General features: G+C 39.1%; 1 protein-coding gene across 2 annotated transcripts in view; it reads left to right on the forward strand.

Annotated features, from left to right (window-relative positions):
- XRCC4 (X-ray repair cross complementing 4) overlaps nt 1-25,513 on the forward strand; it is a 294,941-nt gene extending 269,428 nt beyond the window's left edge. The window contains exon 8 of one of the 2 annotated variants that reach the window (XM_032763434.2): nt 25,470-25,513. In XM_032763434.2, the coding sequence (XP_032619325.1) occupies nt 25,470-25,479 (10 nt within the window). In that variant the 3' untranslated portion in view covers nt 25,480-25,513. Of the gene's footprint in view, nt 1-17,850; nt 18,777-25,469 lie in introns of those variants that run through there. The other variant, XM_032763431.2, reaches the window with a different exon arrangement.
- Nucleotides 25,514-25,713: the final 200 nt, after the last annotated feature.

Below are 25,713 nucleotides of genomic sequence, written 5' to 3' on the forward strand. Positions count from 1 at the left end.
TTTTTCTTTTTTTTTTGCCCCTTGGGGCAGCAAAAACCCTGGAGCCAGCCCTGGCCATGTCACTATAATATCTGCATGCCTCCCAAACACTAATGTGTTTAACTTCACAACAACTCTGTTAAGTCTTGTCATCCCTATTTTACCAATGTGGAATTGAGGCATGGGGAAATTAAAGTGACTTGCCAAAAGAAGTCTGTGGCAGAGCTGGGGAAAGAACCTAGGTTTACTGAGTTCTAGTTCACTGCCTTAATCACAAGACCACGCTCCATTCTCTAAAGAGCAAATATAGCCTGTTGCAAGGGTTCGCAAACTTTTCCATAGCGGGCGCTGTTTTTAATAGACTGATTGCATACTGTCCTATTCCTTCTATATCTGCAACTGCAACATAATGTCTCTGGGGTGAGAACAACAATTGTTTACCTGGAAGAATATTAGGAAAATAATTAATGTATTCTAGCTGCCTTGAATGTAATTTAGTAGCTTTAGGGAAGAACAAGGAGCATGTCACTGGCCAGCCTTTGGTGATCTGTAGACCATAGTTTGGGAATAAATAGCCTGTTGTATATCAAATCTAGTATCCATATAATCTGAAATTTTTTGAACATTCAGGACTTTGAAAAGTACTTTAGTGTCATAGTTCCAATCTGTTTGTTGCTGTCTTCTTAGAAGATATGCAGGTTCCCTTTTCCTGAGGCAATTCGACATGTGGAGGAGCGGTAAGAGAGTCAGTGGTACTGAGACATGAAGCCTTTCACTTCTATGCCACCCATTCAGATCCAGCCCAGCTCATTAGTGCCTGAAAGTCATTGTTATGTGATAGCTAATTGGTGGCACATGTGAAATAAGTAAATTATATCATTTTAGATCCTGCTAGATAGGTATCTACATCTCAGAAAACACTGTACTAATGGGCAGCCTCAGTTGAGAGACTGTAGACTGAACAGGTACCGGAAAGAGATGGTCTCTTTAAGCATTATGGGACTGGTCCAATGCATGCTGAAATCAATGGAAATATGACCACTGACTTCAGTAGGCTTTGGATCAGGCGCTTTGTCAAGTGACTAGTGTCACGAGTGCTACCCATGTTGTACCTGTTCTGTTGATAAATAGAGGAATTAGGCTGGGTCTTTCACCCTGACAATTTGCTCTTTTCATGACCATGTACTTCACTGAACTTTAAAAATAAATGCATTAATTAAATAAATAAAACAAATTTTGGCTTGTTGTAACTTGTAAAAATAATAAAAATCATCATTAAAAATATTTAGGAATTCTGCTTTTTTTAAAATTAGTTTTCAACATTGCCGATAAATAGTAAATCAGGAACAAACGTGTATTTATATTTTACTTACTCTCTGTGTCGTATCAGTACATAACTATGAAGTTCTGGCTTTGGTAATTGTTGGGGTGCTAGCTGGTCATTTGGCTCATGTTTCAAAGGATCCTGAGAAGTCCTGTGTGCTTTACAGTACTGCTCATTTCTAAAGTGCAGCTCAGTTGTAGACTTTCGTTTAGCCAGGATCTATTCTGCTAATAAAAACGGCATTCAAGCTGAACCCAGTGACTCATTATTTTTTATTATTTCATTGTTTCCTCCAAAATAGAGCATTTCTCCTACTTGGAAAAACAAAAAACAATTGGTATAATTAAAAAAAAAATGGGTTCACCAGGAGTTAATTTTCATGCTCTTACTGTAAAAGTCTCTTTTGGATCAGAGTAATAAACCAATCTCACATATTTTCCACCAAAGATATTCACAATGTGTGTTTTTTTCCTGAAGGATCGCTGTGACACGGAGTATAATTTTATTAGTGCAGACTGCACAATTCAATTTCTCCTGGTCCCATTCTCTCCAGAAAATGGCTTGAACTCTATTTCTTCAGACTGTGGAAAAAAAATGCAAACTCTAAAGAATTACATTAAGCTTGATGCTTGACAGTTCCAAGCCCCCTCCTTGATTGCTTTCATTGGTTCCCATCACATTTCCGAAGAGCTATTATTGGTGTTGCCTGCATATCTTATTACAATTACCAATATATAGAATTAAGAATAGAATTTGTTTTCTTACAGTGTGTGGTGTAGCTCTAGATTGTAAATTAGCATTAAAACTCATGTTGCTTATTTAGTAGTCTCAAGATTTCCCAGTTTAGGGCTTTGCACTAAATTTTGACCTTGTGTCTCAATTTTGCAATTTGCAGTTTTGCATATTGATACCCAATTATTTGATGACTGCTTCCTAAGAACACATCTCATTGCTAATCCTGACATGAGCCAGGAGTCAGGGTTCATATACCCTCCCCAGAGCACAGGGCCACTGGCTTACCTGAATCCCACCAGCCTGCCTCCAACCCAGGTGATGCCTTCCTCCTTTTTCAGCAAGGTCTGGGGGATGGGAAATTCTTAAAAGAGCCACTAACCTTTTCCCCCCCAGTCCAGACAAAGACTATGGCCTTTGAAGATGTGGAGGATACATTCTCCCCCCATCGATACATAACAGTATATACTATTACTTTTTATAGTGACTGGTATTGTATGTTCATATGCAGATAATTCTAATTTCTAACGCAGCAAAGCACAAGCAAGTACACTCAAAATGAATGCTAAAAGAGCACCCTTAAATTTCACCAGATAGGGTGAGTTAAATACAATGTCCTGGGCTTAAGTCTGAATTTCCTTGCTTCTGGTTTGTGTCACAGCCTTAATAGTGCATAAAAAAGGGTGGTTTGATTTACTTATTTTTAACAGTCATTTAAAAAGATAAAAATATCCCTGATGTATACGACCGTTGACTTTTGAGCAGTTTCACAGCACTCTCTTATCAATATAGTTGCGGACATTTGGAAAAAAGCAAAGTGTGTTCTGTAAATACAGATTAAAAATGCACTCCATGCATTGGTGCTGGAACAGTTTTTATAGTGGGGGTCCTGAGAGCCATTGAACAAAACTGTAAACTCTGTATATGATAGAAACCACTTCAAACCAGGGGAATGCGGCAGCTCCCCCAGCACCCCTAATTCAAGCACCTCTGACTCCACTGACACCCTCCTGAGCTTTGAGAGGGTCTCATGTAAGTATATTCTATCCAAAGCCTAGTGAAGTCAATGAAAAGTCTGCCGCTGACTTCAGTGCACTTTAGACGAGGCTCAAATGCAGCTTGTAAGAACTATAGTATTTAACCAGCAGGCAGGAAATATGTAAGTAGAAATTACTTGTGTATTTAAACGTTGTTTAAGCTTCAAATAGTTAATAGTAATAAAACTTTTTTTTGAAAAGTCTGTTGGGGCTGAAACCGGAACATGCTGGGAATCTCACTGAAGGAGCTGTTGAGCACCATCAGCTGCCATTGAAATGAATAGGAGATGGGACCTCCCAGCCCCTTGATGGGCTAAAACTCAGAATCTCAAAAGGTATTTAGGGGTCAAACTGACATGGATTTCAATGGGAGTTAGGCCTCTGGATACCTTTGAGGATCTGGGTCTGAATCCTCAATGCTGACGTTCCCAAGCCACCACTGAAAGCTAACTCTGGGTGGATTTTTTTTTCAGAAGTCCATAAGCTTTGGCTCCTAAACAAGTTGATTCATTGACCGTAGAGAGAAGTCAACTGCGAACCTTTTTAAAAATGCCACTCTCTGTATTTTTCCCAGATGCTGACAGTGATTACACTGTATAAAAAGCTGCATGCCAAATTTAATTTTTCAAATAGTCATTTTTATTTATAGTAGTACTTTTAAAAAAAGCTTCTTTAACCAGTAAGTCCATTAGGTACCTACATTAATTTATATCTGAACGGATCTTTCTGAATTGTTTCTGAATCAAAGTTCATCCCAGGGTCAGGACCTTCTGTGTCATGTTTTAGCTTGGAACACTTCTTTTTTTCAGTAAAGATATAGATTTCTGCAAAAACGGATTTCATAATATAAACACGCACAATCTTAACTAATGAAAGGCAGCAGACGGGGACTACCTCTGAGATGGAGAACTATGAACGTACAATTCTTACTTATTTATCCTCCAAAGGAAAAAAGTGAAGGCATCAAATGAGGGGCTTGTACTTGAAAAATTTCAGTTCCTCTCCTCCTGTTTCTCAGTACTGCAGGGTTGATGAAACCAGATGGGTTTCAAATAAGTGGCCCTGATACTAATAACCTAAGACTGATGTGTAATTACGTTTTCAATGATTCATCTGTATAACACCCTGGGTTATTTTACATAGGCAGCATCTGGTTCACATGTGCACTGTGATTATTCTACTTTGATTGACAACTGTAGTCTCCTAATAAAGTCCCTGTTGGACAGATGTGTTGTACTGCCTTCTTCCTTAATGTGCTTGTACAAACAAAACGTCCTTTAGAACACCATGCTGAAGCTTGCGAAAAGGAAGGTCAGTCCTTGTTTGACAATAACTGTAGTTACTGGTCACCAAGGAGTTAAAGACTCTGAAGGATCAATACTCCTTTTGCTGTAAGTGGTTTGAACTGTCATTTTAATATCCAGTTACACCTCTACCTCGATATAACACTGTCCTTGGGAGCCAAAAAATCTTACCGCATTATAGGTGAAACCGTGTTATATTGAACTTGCTTTGATCCACCGGAGTGCATAGCCCCCCCACTCCCCGGAGCACTGATTTACTGCATTATATCCAAATTCATGTTATATCGGGTGGCGTTATATCAAGGTAGCAGTGTAGTAAAGGTGAACTTCCATGAAGCTATCCAGATTTACACTGATGTTCCATAATTGAGATCAGAATCTGGTTCAACACATAGACCCATGAAGATTTTGTCAGGAAAACAATTTTAATTTTGTGTTGGAATGATTTTGTAATGTTGCTTTGATTCCAAATTGGCCTGAGAAGTGATCTTCTTTCACTACCTGTTTCCCACTAGGTCACCAGTTTGAATCTGGATGAGGTCACATGACCAAAATCACTGATGTTTGTTTGGTGTCCTGTGTAAAATAAGTATGAGAGGTATCTGAATCCTGGAACACAAAAGAGACATCAAACACTGAATAGGCATGGAGACCAAACTGCCTGCTCATCTCTACTGTGACCTTTCCAGTCCGGATTGATGCACATTGGCACTACAGTTTGAAGAAGCTCCAGCTCCTGCCATCTGTGGCATTCATTCTCTCTGCAGTCTAGCCCTGAGGCCCATCAATCCAGCACTATTTATGAACGCTAAATTCACTGAAAAAAATCAATAATAGGAACATTCATAATTAAAAAAGAAAGTTGATTGCAACATGCAGCACTTATCAACTCATGTCTTATAAAATCAGTTACTCTATTTAGATATATTATCTGCAGTATGCCCAAAATTTTCAGTCCAAGATACTTAAAGCCATCTTTAAACAGTGACATAAAAGGATTTTCAGAGAGATTTTTAGGGCTCTTAAACTTTAATTTCCTTGAAGCCTTTAAAGAAAATCTAACAATATATATACTTTCATGGGCTTTTGCTTCTGTATAATTACACAATGATTTTATTTACAAATGGATTAGAAAATGTGCATTAGCAAGGCTTACCACTCACCCTTTGGAAGTTGTAGTTGTCCCTCTTCTAAGAGTTGGCTCTGTGTAGCTTCTCTTTTAAAAACATCAAAATCTCAGAGTGTCAGCATGGAGTTGGATGTGGTTTTGGCCAGCTACCATGCTATAGTTCCCTCCATTTGATCTTTTGGGACAGATCCTTAACTGGCATAACTGCATTGTAATCAGTTGGGCTATGTTGATTTATACCACATGAGCATCTAATGCTGTTTCTATGTAACTAAAGGTTTGGGGAAAATACCTGTATCAAAAAGAGGTGGGGCGGGGAGGGCAAATGAATCTTAGTTTGAGTCTGGGCCATTTAAAAAGAAGTAATAGAGAAGCTACTTAGGAGAAATCTGTTATATTATGTGAAATTCATGAAAGAAGTACAATGGTCCTGGTTAGTTGAGGTTTTGTTGTTTATGGAGACAGTACAATCCTTCCTAAAATTCCTAGGGTCCGGCACTCTTTGCAGCATCCAGCCGGGCAATGATGACCCAGTTCTTTGGTCTTCTGTTAAACTTCTTTGTTAAATGGTCATTGCTGATTTGGAGCTGTCTTCCCTGCTGCAAGCACAGGGAACAAGACTGGCCTGAGGGCCAATTAGAGTTTTGGAGTGGATAGAGAAGTGGATCATTCTGAAGAGAATGGAGATCTTTTTTTGCGTGGTCTTTTTGACCTATAGAATAGTATGTCTTATAAATAATTGTTGTACAGCACTGGGAACTCCAGAGAGCTGCTCTTCTACGTGCAAATAAATGAAAATCCATTGTGGTGAGTCCCTTCCTCCACCTAATTGGCATTTTAGTATGTCTACTTTTTAAAAGGAAAGATGTTAGAACCTCTTGCAGTGTCAAAAGTGCTAAGAACAAGAAGGTTCTAAGAAGAGTGCCTTATGATAATTAACAGGTTAAATACACTCAGCTGGATTCTCAACCCTGATTCCATCTCCTTTGCACCACCTGAGCAGCATGAAGGGGACATAATCCATTGGCAGCTGACGTAGGAGGTGGAAGAAATTTCTGAACTGGTGCAGGGCTGGTAGAGATGGCTCCTATCCTTCCCTCTTCCAACCCCTGGCTTAGGTGGCATGTCAAGAACAGGTGGCAATATGATGAAAATGGGAAGGGGACAAAGCCATCATCTTATTATAGCAGCTATTTACTCCATTCTCCCATCTACCGCCCACTGGCTACATTGTATCAATTTTACATTTTTTCCATGGATGTAATTTATTTTTCAGTGAGAGTGCGGTGTGTTGACCCTCCTCCCCCTACATATCTCCAGTGCTGCCATTTTATCACATTTCACTTCTGAAATTTACATAAGGATGTCAGTCTCCCTAGGAATGATCATATACGTTTCAGGATTAATCAAAGGTCTGATCTGCCCACTATAGAAAAAATGAATGCTGTAGCTGAAGACAGGGCAGGAAGAGCATGAGTGAATTTGAATAGGGAGAGATGACATACAATTCTGTTGGATGCCAAAAGAATTCTAGGTGGAATTCAGACCCAGTACAAAAACCGTGCTGTATGTTATATCAGTTCTGTTTCCAGGATTATTAAGAATGCACTGCTGCTTTCTGCATCCAGGTGAATGGTGTTGGTGAAAAATGTGTTTATAAGTCATATTGGTGTATTGTACTGACAACTCCATTGGATGTTGTGAAGGCCAAAAGTATAGCTGGGTTCAGAAAGGAATTAGCTAAGTTCATGGTCCACCTATTAGCCATGATGGTCAGGAACATAACCTGATGCTCTGTCTCCCACTAAACTTTTCACTGCCAAAAGCTGAGACTGGACAATAGGGGACTGATCACTCACAATTGCCCTGTTCTGTTCATTCCCTCTGAAGCATCTGTCATTTGCCAGTGTCAGAAGACAGAATACTGGGCTTGATGGGCCATTGGTCTGACTGCTATGGCCGTTCTTATGTTCTTAACTCAAACCTTGTGAGAAGGTTTATTTAACCTAGGAACAGGTTTCAGACAGATGTCAGTTGTGTGTATATAAAGTGGCTTCTTTTTCTTTTGATTTTGGTTTTTAAAGGAGCTTGTAGTTCAGCTCAGTGTTTGTGGGTTTACATCCTTCTGACAGCAGGTTTATTTTGAGGTACCCAGTACTTTGTTTAATAGATATAGGGTTACCCTGCTCTGTTAGTACAAGGTGACCTTATATCAGAGAAACACTGGTCTTCTGCTCTTAAAAGTGAATTTATTTTTATTTTTTTAATTATTATTTATAAAGTATTAAATGTAAGTTAAGTACTGTAGAGGAAAGTGCAAAGACATAATTTCTATCCAAAGAGTGAGTCTAAGGCTTCGATCCAAGAAGGCATTTAAGCACGTGTTTAAGCATGTGCTTAGTTCCCATGGAAGTCAATGGGATTTAAACACACACTTAAGTGCTTTCCTGAGTTAAGGATTCAATGGCACAAACAAAAATCGAAAAGATTGAGGCATGGAAGAAGAAATGCAGTTTCAAGGCTAGATTTCAAAACTAGTCCTTATTACTGGATTTCACGCAGCTTTGGGAGCTTTATTTCTCTGATTATACTGGGCAAGAGGCGATGAAAACCAGAACTTATTTTAAAACTTTTCCTAGTGGGTGATTAGTGCTCATGACCCCCGGTTGTGTTGACACTGTGCAGCACACGACATGGGCCTGACAGTGAGTGATCATTGAGCAGGTGTTTGGGAACGGATAGGCATGCAGTGAACCTTCCTTTTACCACACACAGCTGGGCATGGGCTGTTCCCAATAGCAGCCCCGACTCTCTCTCTGTTCTGGGGAGTGCAGGGACTTCTGTTTCCCTCCCAGATCAGGACACCGAAATCAAGTGGGCAAGAGACTGTGTCATGGCCCAATCCTGTGGAGTAGGGTTGGCACAATGAGGGCAGCAATCTATTTCATCCACCACTATGGAACAGACTGGCCCCCTCAGTGTGTGTGGAGTAGTAGTCAGTCACAGTCCTGCAGCACTTCTCCGGGGACACTGAAGCTCTATTTTGTCTCTTCACAGGCCTGTGGCTTAAATGTCATGGCCTAGCCCCATGTGAATAATGACATTTCAGCAGCAAAATAGTAATTAATTTCAATCTGAAGTCATCTGTGCCAGTAAGGAGCTGAACTGTGATAATGAGGCATTAAATAACTATGGTAAAGGATACTTCAGTACCAATTCAGTAGCAAGGATTAGCTAGCTTCCCACTGCCGCACAATTCAATAGCACACCACACTGACCTTCCTGGGGACAGCTGAGCTTGCTCTGACAGGGTTATGGAGTGGATCTGTGCATGCTCTGGACTGGCTTGGAGGGACTGGAAGTCTCGTATAAATGTGGTCCCTGTCCACTACTGAACCCCTGCCTAAGTCCAAAGCAGAGCCTATGTATCCTGGCCCTTTTTCACTGCTCAGGAAGCATGAAGTCTGCTGCTCTGGAAGCATGAAGACAGCCCCACCAGGGTGCTGAAATTTGCTCTGTTTCTTCTAGTGTCCTCAAACTGGCCTCAGTTCTTTAGCTTTGAGGTCCTGCATGTACTTCCTGGTTCTCAGCTAGAACCTTCATCTTTGGGCCATGTGGACCTTTTAAGTGTCTTTACAGCTGATTGTGAATTGGCCAGACCAAAATCTACCAACCAGTATTGTGCCTGTTCATAGTCTCTCTGGCATCATCTCTCAGTGCCCAGTGAGGCAGGGTCATACACTCCGCCCTTGAGCAAGGCAAATAGTAGGGCAGTGCACAGAAGCTACATGGTTGCTCAAGGGGATTGTGTCTGCCCCATCTCAGAATTTCGAGGTGCTATGTCTGGCCAGGCTGAACAGCTCCTTCTCTATATCACTGAAGAATCTTAGGCCAGAATTTGGCCTTTACTATCGTATTTAAATGTAAATGTGATGAAACCAACTACAGGACCAATCATATAAAATGAATTTTAAACTTTAAACTGATGAATTTATAATTCAATGGTTTTATAAAAGCTCTTAATTCCTAAGAAAACTACAGTTTTCCTGCGGTTATGACTTTTGTGGTTATGCCTTAGGAATTGGATTCTTAATTTTTTCCTCTGTAGACAGTGGCTGCTAATATATTTCTCAAACTAGGTGTGTGGTCTAGTTTATTTAAGTAAAAACAATTTTAAGTAGAAGTGAACCACAGAAATGTATGCTACTTGTCTCAAACAAACATGATTTCATTTTTATTTGTTACACCTATTTCTTAGTTTTTAAAGCAAGCATTTATTAGTAAGCAATCATAAGTGTGTTTGATCAGATAAAAGATCCATCAGTATGTTTATTTTACCCCCTAGGATATTTATTAATTTGTAGTTTATACTGAGTAAGTACCAGTGAAATCATTGGGAATTTCGCCATCAAGCAAGATCCGGTCTTTTTAAAAAGCATTGACGTTGTTCATTTAGGTGAAGTGTTGTCTAAACAGCAATTAATAAAGCTTGTGTATAGAGTTCGTAGGATCCTTTACACATTTATAATGTTTTCAGATTAAATTATGAAATAGCTGCTTATGAATGTTATATGAACCAATCTTGACAAGAATTAAAAGGTATATGAATGTCATATTAGTGTAATGGATGTGCCAGTTAGCTGCTGCAGCAACCTGTAAATCTGTTTTCATCATTTTGAAGTGATTCCCAACTCATTCTGCCCCTTTTACAAGGATAGTTTTAGAAAGTTCATTCTATGTACATCATTTAAATGTAGCTCCTGCACTGATAGTTTACCTTTCCATGGAACAAAGAGTGGCTCGTGCAAGGGCTTGCCTTAAATTTTGTTTGTTGGGAAACTTCCAGATTTATCATACTCTCCATAGTGGTTATGATGAATGCAGGTGCAGTCTGGCTTGCAGCCAAAGGTTGAGGCTGATTAAGAGATATTGATTCCCTGTCTGAACATTAGGTTTGTGGTTTCTGCCTTGAATATATCATTCATTAACCATGTAATTCAACAAGTTCATAATAATCTGTTCTGCTGACCTTAGCTGGGACTACATGGGATATTTTCTCAGTGAACTAAGTATGGGATGACATGCAGATGCAGTCCCCCCAAGAAGTGTTCCAGGAGGGAGATGGATAATTCTTTGCAGTGGGAGTATTTTGCTACAACCATTTCTTGAACAAAGCATACTCTCCACTTTCCCATGCCGTCACAACTCTGCTGGCTGGTGTGCTGGGGGTGTGGAGAACTCTCACCTGTGTAGCTGTATTGGAATTGGACACAATCTGAACCCTGGTGCTCAGTGAGCCCACAACAACATTTGGATTGTCCACTGGGAAAAAACTGGTTATAATGGACACACATACCAGCAGTTTAAATTAAACTTCCTAGTGATTTGTCTCTACTAAGAGTTACTGTTACCTTGATGTTACAGTGATGGATGTGTTACAAATGATAAGGTAGCTAGATATAAGGGTATTCTCCACTCACACCAGTGTATCTCAGTGGAGTTACTCCTGATTTACACTGGTGTGAATGAAAGGACAGCTAAGTCAAGCATTTAAAATGCCATTCTAAAGTTGCATTGAATTAGAGATTATCCACGTTTAAATGAAATATTTTGGTATGTTTCCTATACCCCAAATAAACTTTTTTGCTTCATTTTCATAGTAAAAGTTAAGCAGAAATCAATTATTTGGCTTTCAACATTTTATTTAAAACTTAAATGCCATATGATTTAACTAATACATTCATCATTCTACCATTTCCAGAAAGGGACTTTTTCCAGCTTTGTTCGTTCATTCATCCTTTCCCTGAGCTGATGAAATTACATCCAAGACTACTGAATTCTGTAGAACTAATGTTCAGTTTCTTTACTGACATATGTTGAGGGGAGAACTCACCAACAGTAATTTCTCGGGCTGCTGGTTTCAACCAGAAAGCTTCTCAGGACTCCAGGAGAGGGTTTCTCACTTTATAAGGTCAATTGGAAATTTATGGCTTAATTTTCACTTTCCTTCCAGGAACAAATACCAGAACAGACAAAATCTGGAAAATGACTACTTGGAAGTGTGCTGAAATCATGAGTGCTGCCAAAACCTAAACCGGGTTCTTGAGAAGTTTTCCTTTAAATAAAAAAAAAAAAATTGTAATGACTGCCTTATACCTTAAAATCCTTGGAACCCATACCAGGGAGAACAGTTGATCATATTTAAGTCACATGTGAACTCTACTTTATCTATTTTACATTTTTAAATTCAGCTATGAAAAAAATGTCCTGTGAATAGCACTCTAGATGCATTTATTTATTTAAGATGTTTTCACCTCCCCTCATCATATTGTCTTTGTCTTCATAGATTCTAGGACTGGAGTGACCTTGAGAGGTCTCGAGGTCCCCAGTCTCTTGCCCTCATGGCAGGACCAAATATATGTCATAGACTCCCTGTAGACATTTATCTAACTCTCCTTAAATATCTCAGAGATGGAGATTCCACAACCTCCCTAGGCAATTTTTCCATGTTTAACCACCCTGACAGTTAGAAGTTTTTCCTTAATGGCCAACTAACCTCTCTTGCTGCCAGTTTAAGCCATTAGCTTTTTTGTTCTATCCTTAGGCTAGGGAACAAGTTGTTTTTCTCCCTTCTTTTTAATACCTGAAAAACTGCTGTTGACACCCTTTTAGATACCTGAAACTGCTATCATGTCCCCTCTCAGTCTTTCTCTTTTCCAAAACTAAACAACCCAATTCTTTCAGGCCTTCCTTCGGTAGGTCCTGTCTCAGACCTTTATCATTCTTGTTGCTTTTCTCTGGACCCTACTTCAATTTCTCCACATCTTTCTATGAAATGCAGTGCCCCAGAACTGGACACATGACTCCAGTTGGAGGCCTAACCATGGCAGAATTAGGCGGATAAGACATGACTTCTCGTGTCTTGCTCACAACACACCTGTTAATGCATCCAAGAATCACGTTTGCTTTTTTTGCAACAGCATCACACTGTTGACTCAGATTTAGCTTGTGGTCTACTATAACCCCTAGATCCCTTTCTGCAATTCTCCTTCCTAGACCGTCTCTTTCCATTTTGTATGTGTGAAACTGATTTTTCCTTCCTAAGCGGAGCACTTTGCATTTGTCTTTGTTAAACTTCATCCTGTTTACCTCAGACCATTTCTCCAATTTGTCCAGATCATTTTGAATTATGACCCTGTCCTCCAAAGGAATCTCTCCCAGTTTGGTGTCATCTGCAAACTTAATAAGTGTACTTTCTATGCCAATATCTAAGTCGTTGATGAAGATATTGAACAGAGCTGGCACTTTTGAATTTCTCTCTCCTAGGCAATCAATATGATGCCTCTGTTTTCTTTAACTAAGAACTTACACTAAGGGGAGATTCTGTCATTATAGGCTGAGGATCTTAGACATAGCCAAAAGAGCTGGGCAGCTTTCATCTATGCCTTTACTCTAAACTTCTTTCCTAATGCTCCTTCCTTAGTAATGATAGTTTTTTTCCAGATGGGACCATCTATGAAGCCACCATTAATACCAATAAGACATGAGACTGTTGATAAATCAAAGAATCACTTTGCCTCTTGGAACTAAATGTTGCCTCTGTAACACAAATTTTGCTCCTAACTTTTGTTCTGTTAGATGCAATGTGGCTATATTTTTACTGTTTGAGATTTCATACCTTTGTTTAAACTTTAATATTAAAACGAATACTAATTTTCTGTTTGTGGGCTACTACTGCCACCTACTTTTTATGATGACTCCAAAGAAAGTATATATTAAATCAAATTTTCCTCCAACATTATTAATTTCTGATGCTATTAATAGGCCATTCTTTGTCAATCAATAAAAAATAAAATGTTGTAAAAAATTGTTAACGAATCATCACAAACAAAGAAAAGGCATCCCCAAACCTTTGAAATTGAAAATTTCAGCCCCACTCTGAGATGCAACCCCACATCTTTAGGACTGGGGAAGACATCTCCTTTCTTAGCAAAATGTTACCTTCTGACATTAAGTAGTTAAGAAAATAACCTAAGGAAAAGCTGAGGCCATCAGGATTCAAGGACACAAGTACATCTCCTAAATTGATTACGTTTTCTAGGAAAACATTTTAAAATATTAACTTACTGCAATATTTATTGTTTCAAATCCCATGTTAGAAGCCAGAACAAAACCATTAATATAAGTGTCAACATACCCTGGTGGGTGGATAAACCAACATAGCTAAGTACAAGTACTTTGCATGTTCCCAGCATATGCAAATGATATGTTAAGATTAGCAGTTGTGCCAATTTGGCTGCCTTTGACCTGATTTTATTCCAGTGCAAGTAAAAATATTTAATTCCTTGCTGCTGGAAAGGTCTTTTGAATAACGGCATTTGCAGCAGTCACACAAAAAATGTTTTTCTATTTCAGCCTCCTTCAGATCTTACAAAATGAAATTGGCTGAGTGTCCATCAGGAATTGTGTTGCAGGGGTCTCCTGTGGGGAGTCTGTGTGAACAAAGGACTAGTTAAGTCACTTCAAATAAATGGCATTTAGTGAATCCCATTGCATAGAAGAAAATGCTTTTATCACGGGATTATACAATGCCATTGTATTACACTGCTATGCAGTGTTGTGCTAGTATGTCAAGTAGTGTAGTGCATCTGAATCTTCTTTCTTGTGGCTCATCCTCAGCTGTGGAAAGAAATATCTAGTAATTCATCTACTTTCTTCCCAACTGTGTGTTCAAACCTCAGCTGATGTAAATTGGCAGAGCTCCAGTGACGTTAATAGAGCTCTGCTGATTTACACCTGCTGCAAATCTGGCCTCCTGTTTGAATGTAATGTCAGGAAATATGAAATTATCTCATTGAGTTAGCAGTTTTCCAGCTGCATTAATGGAGTTTAAGTTTCCCAAAAGGCAAGTCGTCAATAAGTGATCCAACACTCTCTTTGAAACTTGGGGAAATTAAGGCCCAGATTCTGTGCTTAGTGCAGGACCCAGTGACTTCAGTGGGACTCTATGTAAACATAAAGGTCCCCAATTGCCTAAGGTTGTAAATGTAGTCCCTAATTCCTGCATAAATCCAGGACTATACTGAAATTTGACTTAGTTGCTCTTTGCAATGTTGTTGTAGTTGCAATGTTGGTCCCAGGATATTAGAAAGTCAAGCTGGGTGAGGTTATATCTTTCATTGGACCAACTTCTGTTCATGAGAGAGACAATCCTTTGAGAAACCCAGAGCTCTTCTTTGGGTATAAGAAATGTCCTCAGAGTGTCACAGTTAAATACAAGGTGGAACAGATTGTTTAGCATCAGTAGGTACATATATTTCAAGTGATCATTCAAGGTGAAGTGGCTAGATAACATCTACGCAGTCACAGGAAGAAAAAAAAGGAGGGGAGGGAGGAGATAGTCAGTGGGTTATAAATTGTTGTAATAAGCCATAAATCCAGTGTCTCTAAGTCCTTTATTTTTTGTGTCTAGCAAAGTTATGAATTTAAGCTCCCAGGCTCGTCTTTTGAAGGTGTTGTACAAGTTTCCTTTGAGGATGAGGACTGACAGTTCAAATACAGAGTGATCCTTTTGTTCACCCACAAGTGATATGGTGTTTTTGTCTTTTATTAATTTCCTGTGTGAGTTCATTCAAGAATGTAATAATTGTCTCATTTTCACCCACATAGTTGTTATTAGGGCATTCGGTGCATTGGATGAGTTGCCCTTTGTCAGAATCTCTCCATGGCTTGATTTCAGAAGAAACCAGTCCATGTTATTGCTCAGATTTTTGAATTACACACCTTCAATTATATTATTGGACAGGCTATCCTTCACTATTGTATCCATTTTGGTCAGATTGAGGCAGGACCAGTCCTGATTTTGTGCCCTGCACAGCACAGAGCATACTGCAGGCACGTAAATAATCTCAGTGCATATATGAATCACATAGTTTTAAAGCCAAAATTCAGTTTTGCATATGAGTCTTACTTATAAGAAAAGTCTAATGCTTTCAGTTTACACACTTCACACACTTGGTATTATCATTTCAGCAGTTTAACTGTTGTTGCAAAAACACAGGGGCATCAGTAGCACCGTTAAATTAAAATTAATCAGTAGCCAGGTTCTTCATCTCATGACCTATTTTGTTTAATCTAATTAGTACCACTCTTTTATTGTTCTTGTTGTTGTTGTTGTTTAATGTAAAGATTTCTGCAAGGGATTTATATGTCTGATTTTAAGTTTAATGTCTAAAACAATTAGTTATATATGGAACATACAATTATTGTTGAAGTTAACACTGAAGGCCTATTTTCAAGCCTGTAGTTTTTAATTAATTTTTAAAGTAGATATGGGTAGTGGATAGCTAGGGATTCAGACTCAACATGTATGCAATCGTGTACTGGACTTAGTGGTATAATAGTTTAAACCACCCCAGTGATGAAAGGACAGTGCATTTTCAACAGGCAAACTTGGATATCACAGCATACATAAAGAATAAAACACTAATTGGATGACTGCTAATAAACAATTGGTATCTGAATAAATCTGACTACTTGATCCTACTGGCCAGAGATTATGGGCTATGGGCCTGATTCAGGTGCCCTTCCTCTACAATTAGTTCCACTGACTTAGGTTGAAACACAGCTCTGTCTGTCCTTCACCACATGTGACCAGACTACCACCATCAGGATAACCTAATGCTTGGATGAGGTCAGCTCATGGATGAAGAATAGCTGGTTGAAGCTAAATCTGAGCAAGACAGATGTGATACTGGTGGGTAAAGGAAAGTATTTTGAAAAATTTACAGCCATGGATTAGTCTCCTTTGGTTGAAGATTACACACCCACAATTGGTCAAGTCAGTCTGTAATTTAGGAGTGCTCTTGGATTCCTTGCTGACATTAAGCTCTCACATAGCAGCATTTAATGTTTTGTGCCATCTTCATTTGGCTGGAAGACTTCATCCCATCCTGGCAGATGATGATTTGGCCTCAGTTATACAGACTTTTGTCACCTCCTGTCTTGACTATAGCAATAAAATATACCTGGGCATGAAGCCACCAGCACTTAGGAAACTCCAGGTACAGAACTCTGCAGCTTGTCTCCTCAGCAACATTAGCTACCACAAGCACATCAAACCTGTCCTCCCTCTCTCTGCTGATTTCCCATGGAATATCGAGTTCAAGATTTTGGTCCTTATCTTCAAAGCACTTAATAACCTGGGCCCAGTTTATCTAAAGGTTTTCCTGAAATTCTGGGATGAACAGTGTGGTCAGTAATTCTGTTCCTTAGGCACAATGAAACTTTCTACTGTAAGGGTAAAACTCATCTGTGTGGGAGATAGAACTTTCCCAGGGAGCTGGTCTGAGGCTGAGAATAAACTCCCACAGCAACAAAGAACATTCACAAACCTCACCACTTTCCATTGCAAATGCAAAGTGCAATTCTTGGAGCTTGTCCTCTCTAAAATAAAGGCAGAGTAGTGTGTACATTTAAAAACAAACAAACAAAAACACCACTAAAACAAAACACTACATTGCACACACAATTGTCCCCCTGGAAGAAGTTGAGAGAGAATGAACCACAGATGTTAGTTACATCACTTAATGCACTAATCAGAGGTGCTGAGATACTATGATGATGAGGGCAGTATAAGAAGCTATGTAGAACAGAATAATGTAAGAGTATGAGAATCTGGTCCTAAATTTTTTGCTAGAGCTCCATGTGCCTTCCACCTGTGCATGAGCAAAATGTCCATGAAGACACATGCACCCATGGATCACAAGTGTAACCACCCGTATACTAACATAAAACTTCAAACATGGAATGCACACGAGTAGAGGTCAGGGACTAAAAGTTATGCCTAAATGCCAAAATTTTGGACAACAGGCACAATTCAAACATTAGGGAATGAGAAAGGAGCAATTAATTTTGCATCGTTCTGTGTGATAGCAGGAATGGCTCTCAATAGACCTATCATGAAACCAACATAAATACTGCACAGCTGCCTCTACATTTCTTTCCTTTCTTTATTCTATCAAATTCTTCATGGTGGCTCTGCAGGTAGAGTTGTAATTTTCAGCGTCCTTAGTGTCATGACAAATTAAACAGAAATGCAGCTAGAGATTAAATAATTATAAGATTATATTTCATCAGCTTGTTTTGCCAATGACATCTCAGCAAATAACTAGTATGTCTTATAAAGGACACAGTCAAAGGATGTATTCATCCTATGCTGAGTCTTAACAAAAAGTCTTAGAAGAGACTATTAAAGGATTAACTTCCCTTCGTGTGTTTGTATCTGATTTTTTAATTATGTAGCTAAATTTCTTTCAAATAAATTTCTTTTCTTTACATTTCCAGATTTGATCCTGCTCCATCAAAGGCATCAGACAAGCACCCGTCAGATGTGTCATCACTGGGAACTCAGAAAATCACTGCTGAGCCAGAGGACCTCTTTGATGAAATCTAACTAGGCTTTTTTTCTGTTTTTGCTGAGAAACTATCAGAACAAAATTCCTGTTCAACACAAGCTGCTAAACCATTAAGTTTAATTACACATTGAGTTGAAGCCATTATTCAGAGAGGGTTATTTGTAAATGAGGATGGCACATTATTCTAGCCTATCTGTATAATCACATCAGGTATCAAAATCCTTCACTCGGACATTCCAGTTCTTTGACCTGATCCTTAGATTGATTCGCGCTACTTCGATGAGGCCTTAAAATCACAGGCCCTATGCTACCATCTCCAGTGTAGGGAATGTGTCTGGGGAAAGAGAGCATGGCCAGGAGATCTCTACACTCCCAGCAATCCTTGGCTGCTCTACATAACACTGGAGACCTGCTGGTGGCTTAAAGCCACCTTATACTTGGCCACCCCACCTCACCATCACCCCCTTCCCCGAGCTGCACAAAGCACAGCCCAGGCACTGGACTGTTCTCTGCATTATAGAGGTGTTTATTCTAAAAGAATTAGTTTAGAAGTTGTACTTTGTGATGGAAAACACCTGTGTAAGTTTAATTTATGGCTGTTCCTTAAAGCTTTCGAAGGCCACTTTCCTAGCATGAACATAATTTCAGTATGCACTCTGAGATGTATTTTTGGCTTTGGGAGTGAAATGGCTGTAAGTTGATATTGTCTATTTTTTCTAACATATTGAATATTGTCAAAATAATTATTCTTCTGTACTGAGACAGTGACATAGCCTTTTAAAATAGTCATTTATGTAACACTTTACTGATTTTTCTCAAGGTGATTTTTAAAAACAATAAATGCATTTCGAAAAAGACACTTTTCCTGGATTTTTTGGTTTATTTGCTTGCTTTTATTTTTCAAGTTGGGAGCCATAAATGTAAAGAGGTTAGTTGGTAAAGTTAAATGGCCTACATTTTCCTGTCTGAGAAAGCCACATTCACTTGTGTTACAGATTTAAGACCTTATCCTGCATGCCTACATGGCAATGGGCTAACATAAGTGTGTAAAGTTAACTATGGGCTTCAGTTTTTGCAGGATCTGGGCCTTGCAAAGGCTGGACCTGCTCCAACTCCCATTTAAGTTAACAGCAACCAGATCATTTGTCCTGTGAAGGTTCTGGTACTGCAAAGTATTTAAGAATACATAGTCTCATTAAAATCAATAGGACTACTCACATGATTAAAATTACGAACTTATTTAATGCTTTGCTGGACTGAAGCCTGTGCATTAATTCAAATTTCAGTGAGAACTGTTGGGTGCTCAGCGTTTTTGAAAAACCAGCTACTCACACTCTGATTCTGCAAATACTTGTGCATGTGCTTAACTATAAGCACATGAGTAATTGCTCATGTGCTTAAAGTTAATCACCTGTTTAAGTGTTTGCAAGTTTGGAGCCTAAATGAGGATTTAAGAGTCTAACTTAAGACCCTCATTTTTGAAAAACTTTGCCACACATTTGAAACTCACACTGGGCTTTAGAACAATGTTATAAATCACAAAATAAAAACATAAATAGCTAACATAGTTTGCTTGCTACAAAGGTTTTATGTCTGAGAAATGACAGGGCCACAAAAGGCTCATTGATACATCCATTCATAGACATTGCCTGATTTAAAATCTTTCACTGCTGATCTGACAATGCTTTCAGCAAATGTTTGTATATAGACTCAACTTTAACATTAAAATGTTCCATGACTTAACCTGAAATATAAACGCTTGAATTCATTGTGCCTGAAGAAAAAAAAAATTAGCTAACCTAAGCTGAATATCTTTCAAAATTCTACTCTCAGGAAGCTGTTAATTTCTACCAATAAAATGTTATATAAATAGCAAGTGTTGCAGTCAATTGACAAATGTAATAAATCCCTAGAGAATGTTTACTTTTTTGAAGGTGTGAAGAATCAAGAGTTGGACAGAAAAACGTGATGTTGAACATGTCTTGTGCTATATGAATACTGATCATTTTTCAGTATGGGTAGCTGCATCTCTATGCTGGTTTCTGGAACTCTAGGTCTATTCATCTGTGCTGCTTTGCCCCCAGTCCGAGAATCATAGAAGATTAGGGTTGGAAGGGACCTCAGGAGGTCATCTAGTCCAATCCCCTGCTCAAAGCAGGACGAATTCCTAACTAAATCATCCCAGCCAGGGCTTTGTCAAGCCAGGCCTTAAAAACCTCTAAGGATGGAGATTCCACTACCTCTCTAGGTAACCCATTCCAGTGCGTCACCACCCTCCTGTTGAAATAGTGTTTCCTAATATCCAGCTTAGACCTCCCCCACTGCAACTTGAGAGCATTTTTCTCCTTGTTCTGTCATCTGCCACCACTGACAACAGCCTAGCGCCATCCTCTTTGGAACCCCACTTCAGATACTTGAAGACTGCTCTCAAATCCCCTCGCCCTCACTCTTCTCTTCTGCGGACTAAATATCCCTGTTCCCTCAGCCTCTCCTCATAAGTCATGCGCCCCAACCCCCTAATCATTTTCGTTGCCTTCCGCTGGACTCTCTCCAATTTGTCCACATCCTTTCTGTAATGGGAGGCCCAAAACTGGATGCAGTACACCAGATGTGATGAAGAGTGGTCACTGAATCAGGTGGTGGGCCATTTGATTCCGTTGACACCTCGCTGAGGCATTGGCTAACCTTTTGTCTCTGGGCAGTTTGTTTGTGACTGCCCTCCAGAATATATTGGAACATATCCTGGGTAATATCATTCAGTGGAATCTTATAACTTTTGCAATGTTGCCACACGTTTTACAGGACAGTAATGATCAGCAAATCATGAGTTTTTGAATGATAGCTTCACAGTAGACTTTGTACAAAATGTAATATAGTTTTGTAAAAGGGATAATAATAGGGTACAGACTGTCACAATGGTATGCTGAGACTACCTACAATGGCATTTAGCTGATCTGTGACTGCCAGTAGCAAAAATCCCCCATGGCTGCTTGTGGGACACTAGATGGGGAGGGCTCTGAGTTACTACAGAAACTTCTTTCCCAGGTTTCTGGCTGTTTCAGTCTTACCAAAATGCTCAGGGTCTATCTAATCACTATATTTAGGGTCAGGAAGAATTTTCCCGTGGATCAGATTGGTAGAGACCCTGAGGGGTGCAGATCACCTTCCTCTGCAGCATAGGGCATGGGCCACTTGCAGGTTTAAACTAGCATAAAAGGTGGAATCTCTGTAGCTTTAAGCCTTTAAATCATAATTTGAGGACTTCAGTAACTCAGCCAGAGGTTAGGGCTATTACAAGAGTGGGTGGGTGAGATTCTGTGGCCTGCAATGTGCAGGAGGTCAAACTAGATGATCATGATTATCCTTTTTGGCCCTAAAGGCTGTGAGGTCCAATTTATCCTCAGAAGTCTTCCACCACTATAGCTACAGGAGTAAACCTGGCTGAATACATCCAGTGTCTTATACTCCAAGCTGAGCAAATGCTGTTCCAATCTAATTAGTGATGGTTGGGAGAAGGGATCTCTGTAATAGCTGTTGATAAGATATGAAAGAAATCTAAGTCTTCTTGTGGTACTCTAAAATGCTACACTCCATGACAGGATGAAATTCTGCAAACAGATCTTTACAACATCCCTTGATTCCTATACTGGCCTTTCCCACTGTGCATAGAATCTCATTGCCATCACTGCTTCAGTTTATATCCAGTCCCTCTGCACAACGATAAGATCCTAGCAACCAACAGAGAGAGAGAGATGTATAAATTTTTAAATGAAAGTTTAAATTCTGCAGCAGAGTTTGGAATTACACAAAAACACAGGACCAAGAAAATCTAATTTTAAAAAATAGAAAATTTTCTAGAAGGCAACCAAAGCGAAGATACTCAGATTAAAGCTCAAATACCATCCTTCATTCCCCAATTAAGTGTTTTCTTTGGTTGAAACAGTACTTTATAAATGTACATTAAGGAAGAGTAAAATGTGTAACTCTTTTACAGTGGGAAAAACATGCTGTCTTTCATTAAATATTTGGACTTCTGCAGTGTTTTATGCTTTAAAAATAACTACTTACTCAGATTATATGTTTTTATGCATAACAATTCATCATTTGAAGTCTGGGTTTGTTCAACAAATCTTTAAGGTCTGAAAGATTTACAGCATTTTTTAAAGAGAGAAAGAGAGAGAGAAGTGTAATAAACTAAATAGTTACTGTTTTCTTGAGTGATTGCTGCATAAAACATGCCTGTGAGAAAGAAAGGTTACCTTGATTCTGAGATAATATTTTGGCCTTTCCCATTATTGTTCTCAAAAGCCATCACTCTTTCTAATATATACAAACCAATGTATACACTAGATGGTCAACATATTATTTCTTCTTGCTTTGTACCTTGTAACATATAAACTACTGAGTATATACATGACTCTCTTGAAATGCTAAATGCAGTTCAGTTGACTGAGACAGTTTTGCATTACTGCCTTTCTAGAAGACTATTAGTCAATGGGGGCGGGGGAGTCCTGTGACCTAAAATTCAAAAGCCTTGACACAGGGTAATTCTGATATTGCTGCAGAATTTTAGCAAAACAGCCTTTTGAAAGGCTTGCCAGCCATACTGTAGGGGAAAATATTTAGGAAAAAAATGAAATGAAAATGGTAGGAAAATAAAAGTGGACAAAAATACATGCAGACATGCAGGGGCTCCAACAATTGTGAATGATTTTCTGAGCAAAACTGAGTTTAAAAAAGGAGAGCCAGGAAATGATTTGCCCTCATAAAACAAACCCTACATAAACAAGGACCATCTTTTCAGTTGGAATCCTTCCTCCACTTCCAGTCACCTTTTACATCCCTCCCATTCAGCCTTTTTGTTCTCAACACCGTTGTTCTGCACTACTCGTCAATAATTATATTTCTGCTTTTTGTTCTATTGTCCTCCCTTCCCACTGTCTATGCTTGTAGCAAACCTTTCTCCTAAATATCTGTTTGGCATCTTTCCAATCATCATCAAACCTTTTTCCACGCAATGCTTGCCAACATCTGGACCTCACTCCCTCTTCCTTATTTCCCAAATGACCACCCTCCCACTCAAGGCCAACGCCCGAACACTCATTTCTTTGAGGGGAACCACCACCCCAAAAAACTGGAAATAATGCAGAAATCCTAAAAGGCTGCCTACTTACCATGAGTTCTAGGCATAGCAGCAGGTGGGGCTTGTCTATCCAAGGTATACAATGTTGCCTATAGAAAGCGAAAGCATGCATATTCCAAGACCGTGTTGTGTTGTAACCATAAATTGCAATTTATCCGCTTTCCCAGATTCTATCGTGACTCCCATGTACTGAGCAAGTCATAGCTGCCTGCATAGCATGGATGTGGTAATATTTTGGGTGAGTAGTTTACTAACATTGAAAAAAAAGAAGATGAACAACAGCATGTTATTTCCTTTCTGTGACAGGAAAGGCTAGATATATTTCCATTTTTTACTGTTATTCCTGTTCTGTTTTTGCTGTGGAATTGCATTTGATATTATAAATATTTTCTGTGCTGCTTTCAACAAAAATAGACATTAGAAGAAACTTATATTTAAGATGATTCCATTAACTTGATCACAGAATAAAATTCATACACATCTTCCAAAAGGCTTTAAAATAATTGGGAGTTTCGCATGTGTAAATTAATTTGTCTCCAGCTATTGGTGGTTTTTTATCACACTTCCTGCTTGTTTAATCTAACAGAGCCATGGCTTAATGCTCCAATGCCCTTCCTCATGAGAGCAGTCCCACTGATTACAATGGAACTACCTGAATGAGTAAAGTTTACTTACATTCCAGTGCTGCAAAAATCTATTTATGTGCTTAACTTTGTGCACTATGAGTAGTCCCAAATGAATGGGATTATTCACAGTGTGTAACGTTAAGTGCATGAGTAAATCTCTGTAGGATCAAGCCTTCTGTAGATGAGGGTTATAGCCCCGTGGCCCTTGCCAAAGAGTCCTCTGAGACAGTTAGGGAATAAATGGATTATTTTAACATTTAATATTAAAATTCCCACTGTCTCTAAAGTTTTATCATGCAGACACCTGTGTCGTCATCTAGTAGTATTAAAAAGGGCCAAAATCTACCTTTGTGCATGCATGCAAATCTCCTGTTTACTTCACTGAGAATTGGATATGAGTATCCAACAGAAGAATTTGCTCCACAGATTGCAGGTCAACTCCAACAGTGTTTGCACGGCCAGAATATTTTTACTTGTTTTATGTACTGGATATTTCTACACTGCTCTTTACCATAGTATTAAGCCTGAAGAGTAAGCACTATGGAAAGTGCCACTGGGTAAATAGTGAAGTTAGGCCATCGTTTTTATTCTAGTTAATTAAAGAACAGCTGAAAATCCTGTTTTCCATTTTCAGCACATGGTTCCGATTACATCTGCTGAAAAACGAACCCTGGATTTGATCAAAGCATTCACCCTCTTTTTCTCCTGTAGCCCTTAGTTTTCATTTTGCCTTCTGAGCCAGTACAATGTCCTCTTTCATTTAACAAGGTGATTGAAGTGTAGCTTTAAAGATCAATTTTATTTTCACCAAGAGTAGGAGGTACAAGCTGTAAAGGGGCAGATAGGCGCACACAGTTGTGTTTGTGTCAGTTGATGCAGCATTTCAGGACCATGGAAGAAGATGAGGGATTACTCACCATTGAAGACAGTTTTCCAAAGACATTTGTGCTTTCAGGCTTTGTACTCACTGAAATATGAACATCAATTTGCTCAATATGTGAAAGATATATGAGGGCATTTATATTTGTTACTGTATTAGGCAGATAGTCAGTATGGACAACCTATTCCAGAAAGTAACTGAAATCTCTATCCAAATAAATTAATTTCAGTACTACTCCCATTGCTTGTAACAAAAAGAAACCACAGCTTTTACTAAGATTTTCTCTGAATTTTTGGATATTGTTAGTGTTTTAAAGGATCAAGGGAAAACCGTTGTAATATGCATCATAGAAATTGGAGATGGAAAAGACCTGAACTATTAGGTCATCTTGTGCATCTTCTTGCCAATGCTGTGCAGAGAATTGGCTTGAACAGAACATGAGACAAAGGGCCAGATTGTACTGGTAAGGCAAGGAATTGTGGGAGGCCATGTGCCACAAGGAGAATAATGCCTCCGGGAGCTCCTGGGGAGTGCAGCTGTTATGCCACATCTGAGGCGAATGCAGTGTGCACTCCCCTCCATGGCTGGCCAGCTCTGCTCTACCTCCTCCAGGCCTCTTTGGAGAGGCTAGTGACCTGGGGTTGTTGACCTATGTAGTCATTGCACTTGGGAGAGCACAAAGGCTGCAATTTGGTCAGTTGCTGAACAGAGAGGTGCAAATGAGGAAAAGGCTCCGTCTGCCCAATCCTGATATAATCACACAAGTTCGGCCACCATCTAGCCCAAGAAGCTAACGAGATTCTGTCCTCCATTCAAGAATACTCATCCCATATTGTACTCAGGGAAAATATCAGTTTCCATTGATAAATAAAGTGAATTTCCTGCTCTCTTTTCTGCAGGTCTTCATGAATAGTACAGATACCCAACACAGTCACCCCTAAGCTAAGGCTGCCCTGGACACCTTTAACATGTTTTGTTAACAAAGATATGAGGACTTTTGCTCATAACTCCACAGGCAACAAGTAAAGAGAAAACAAACAACTTGTGATAAGTAAATGGGACGTACGTACCTAATTCTATGCATCAAATAGAAAAACACTGATTTCATTGTACAGGCAAAGCCACATAAGTGGGATGCAGTTA

This window comes from Chelonoidis abingdonii, chromosome 6 (genome assembly GCF_003597395.2).
Source record: "Chelonoidis abingdonii isolate Lonesome George chromosome 6, CheloAbing_2.0, whole genome shotgun sequence".
In the NCBI taxonomy this organism is placed as follows: domain Eukaryota; kingdom Metazoa; phylum Chordata; order Testudines; family Testudinidae; genus Chelonoidis; species Chelonoidis abingdonii.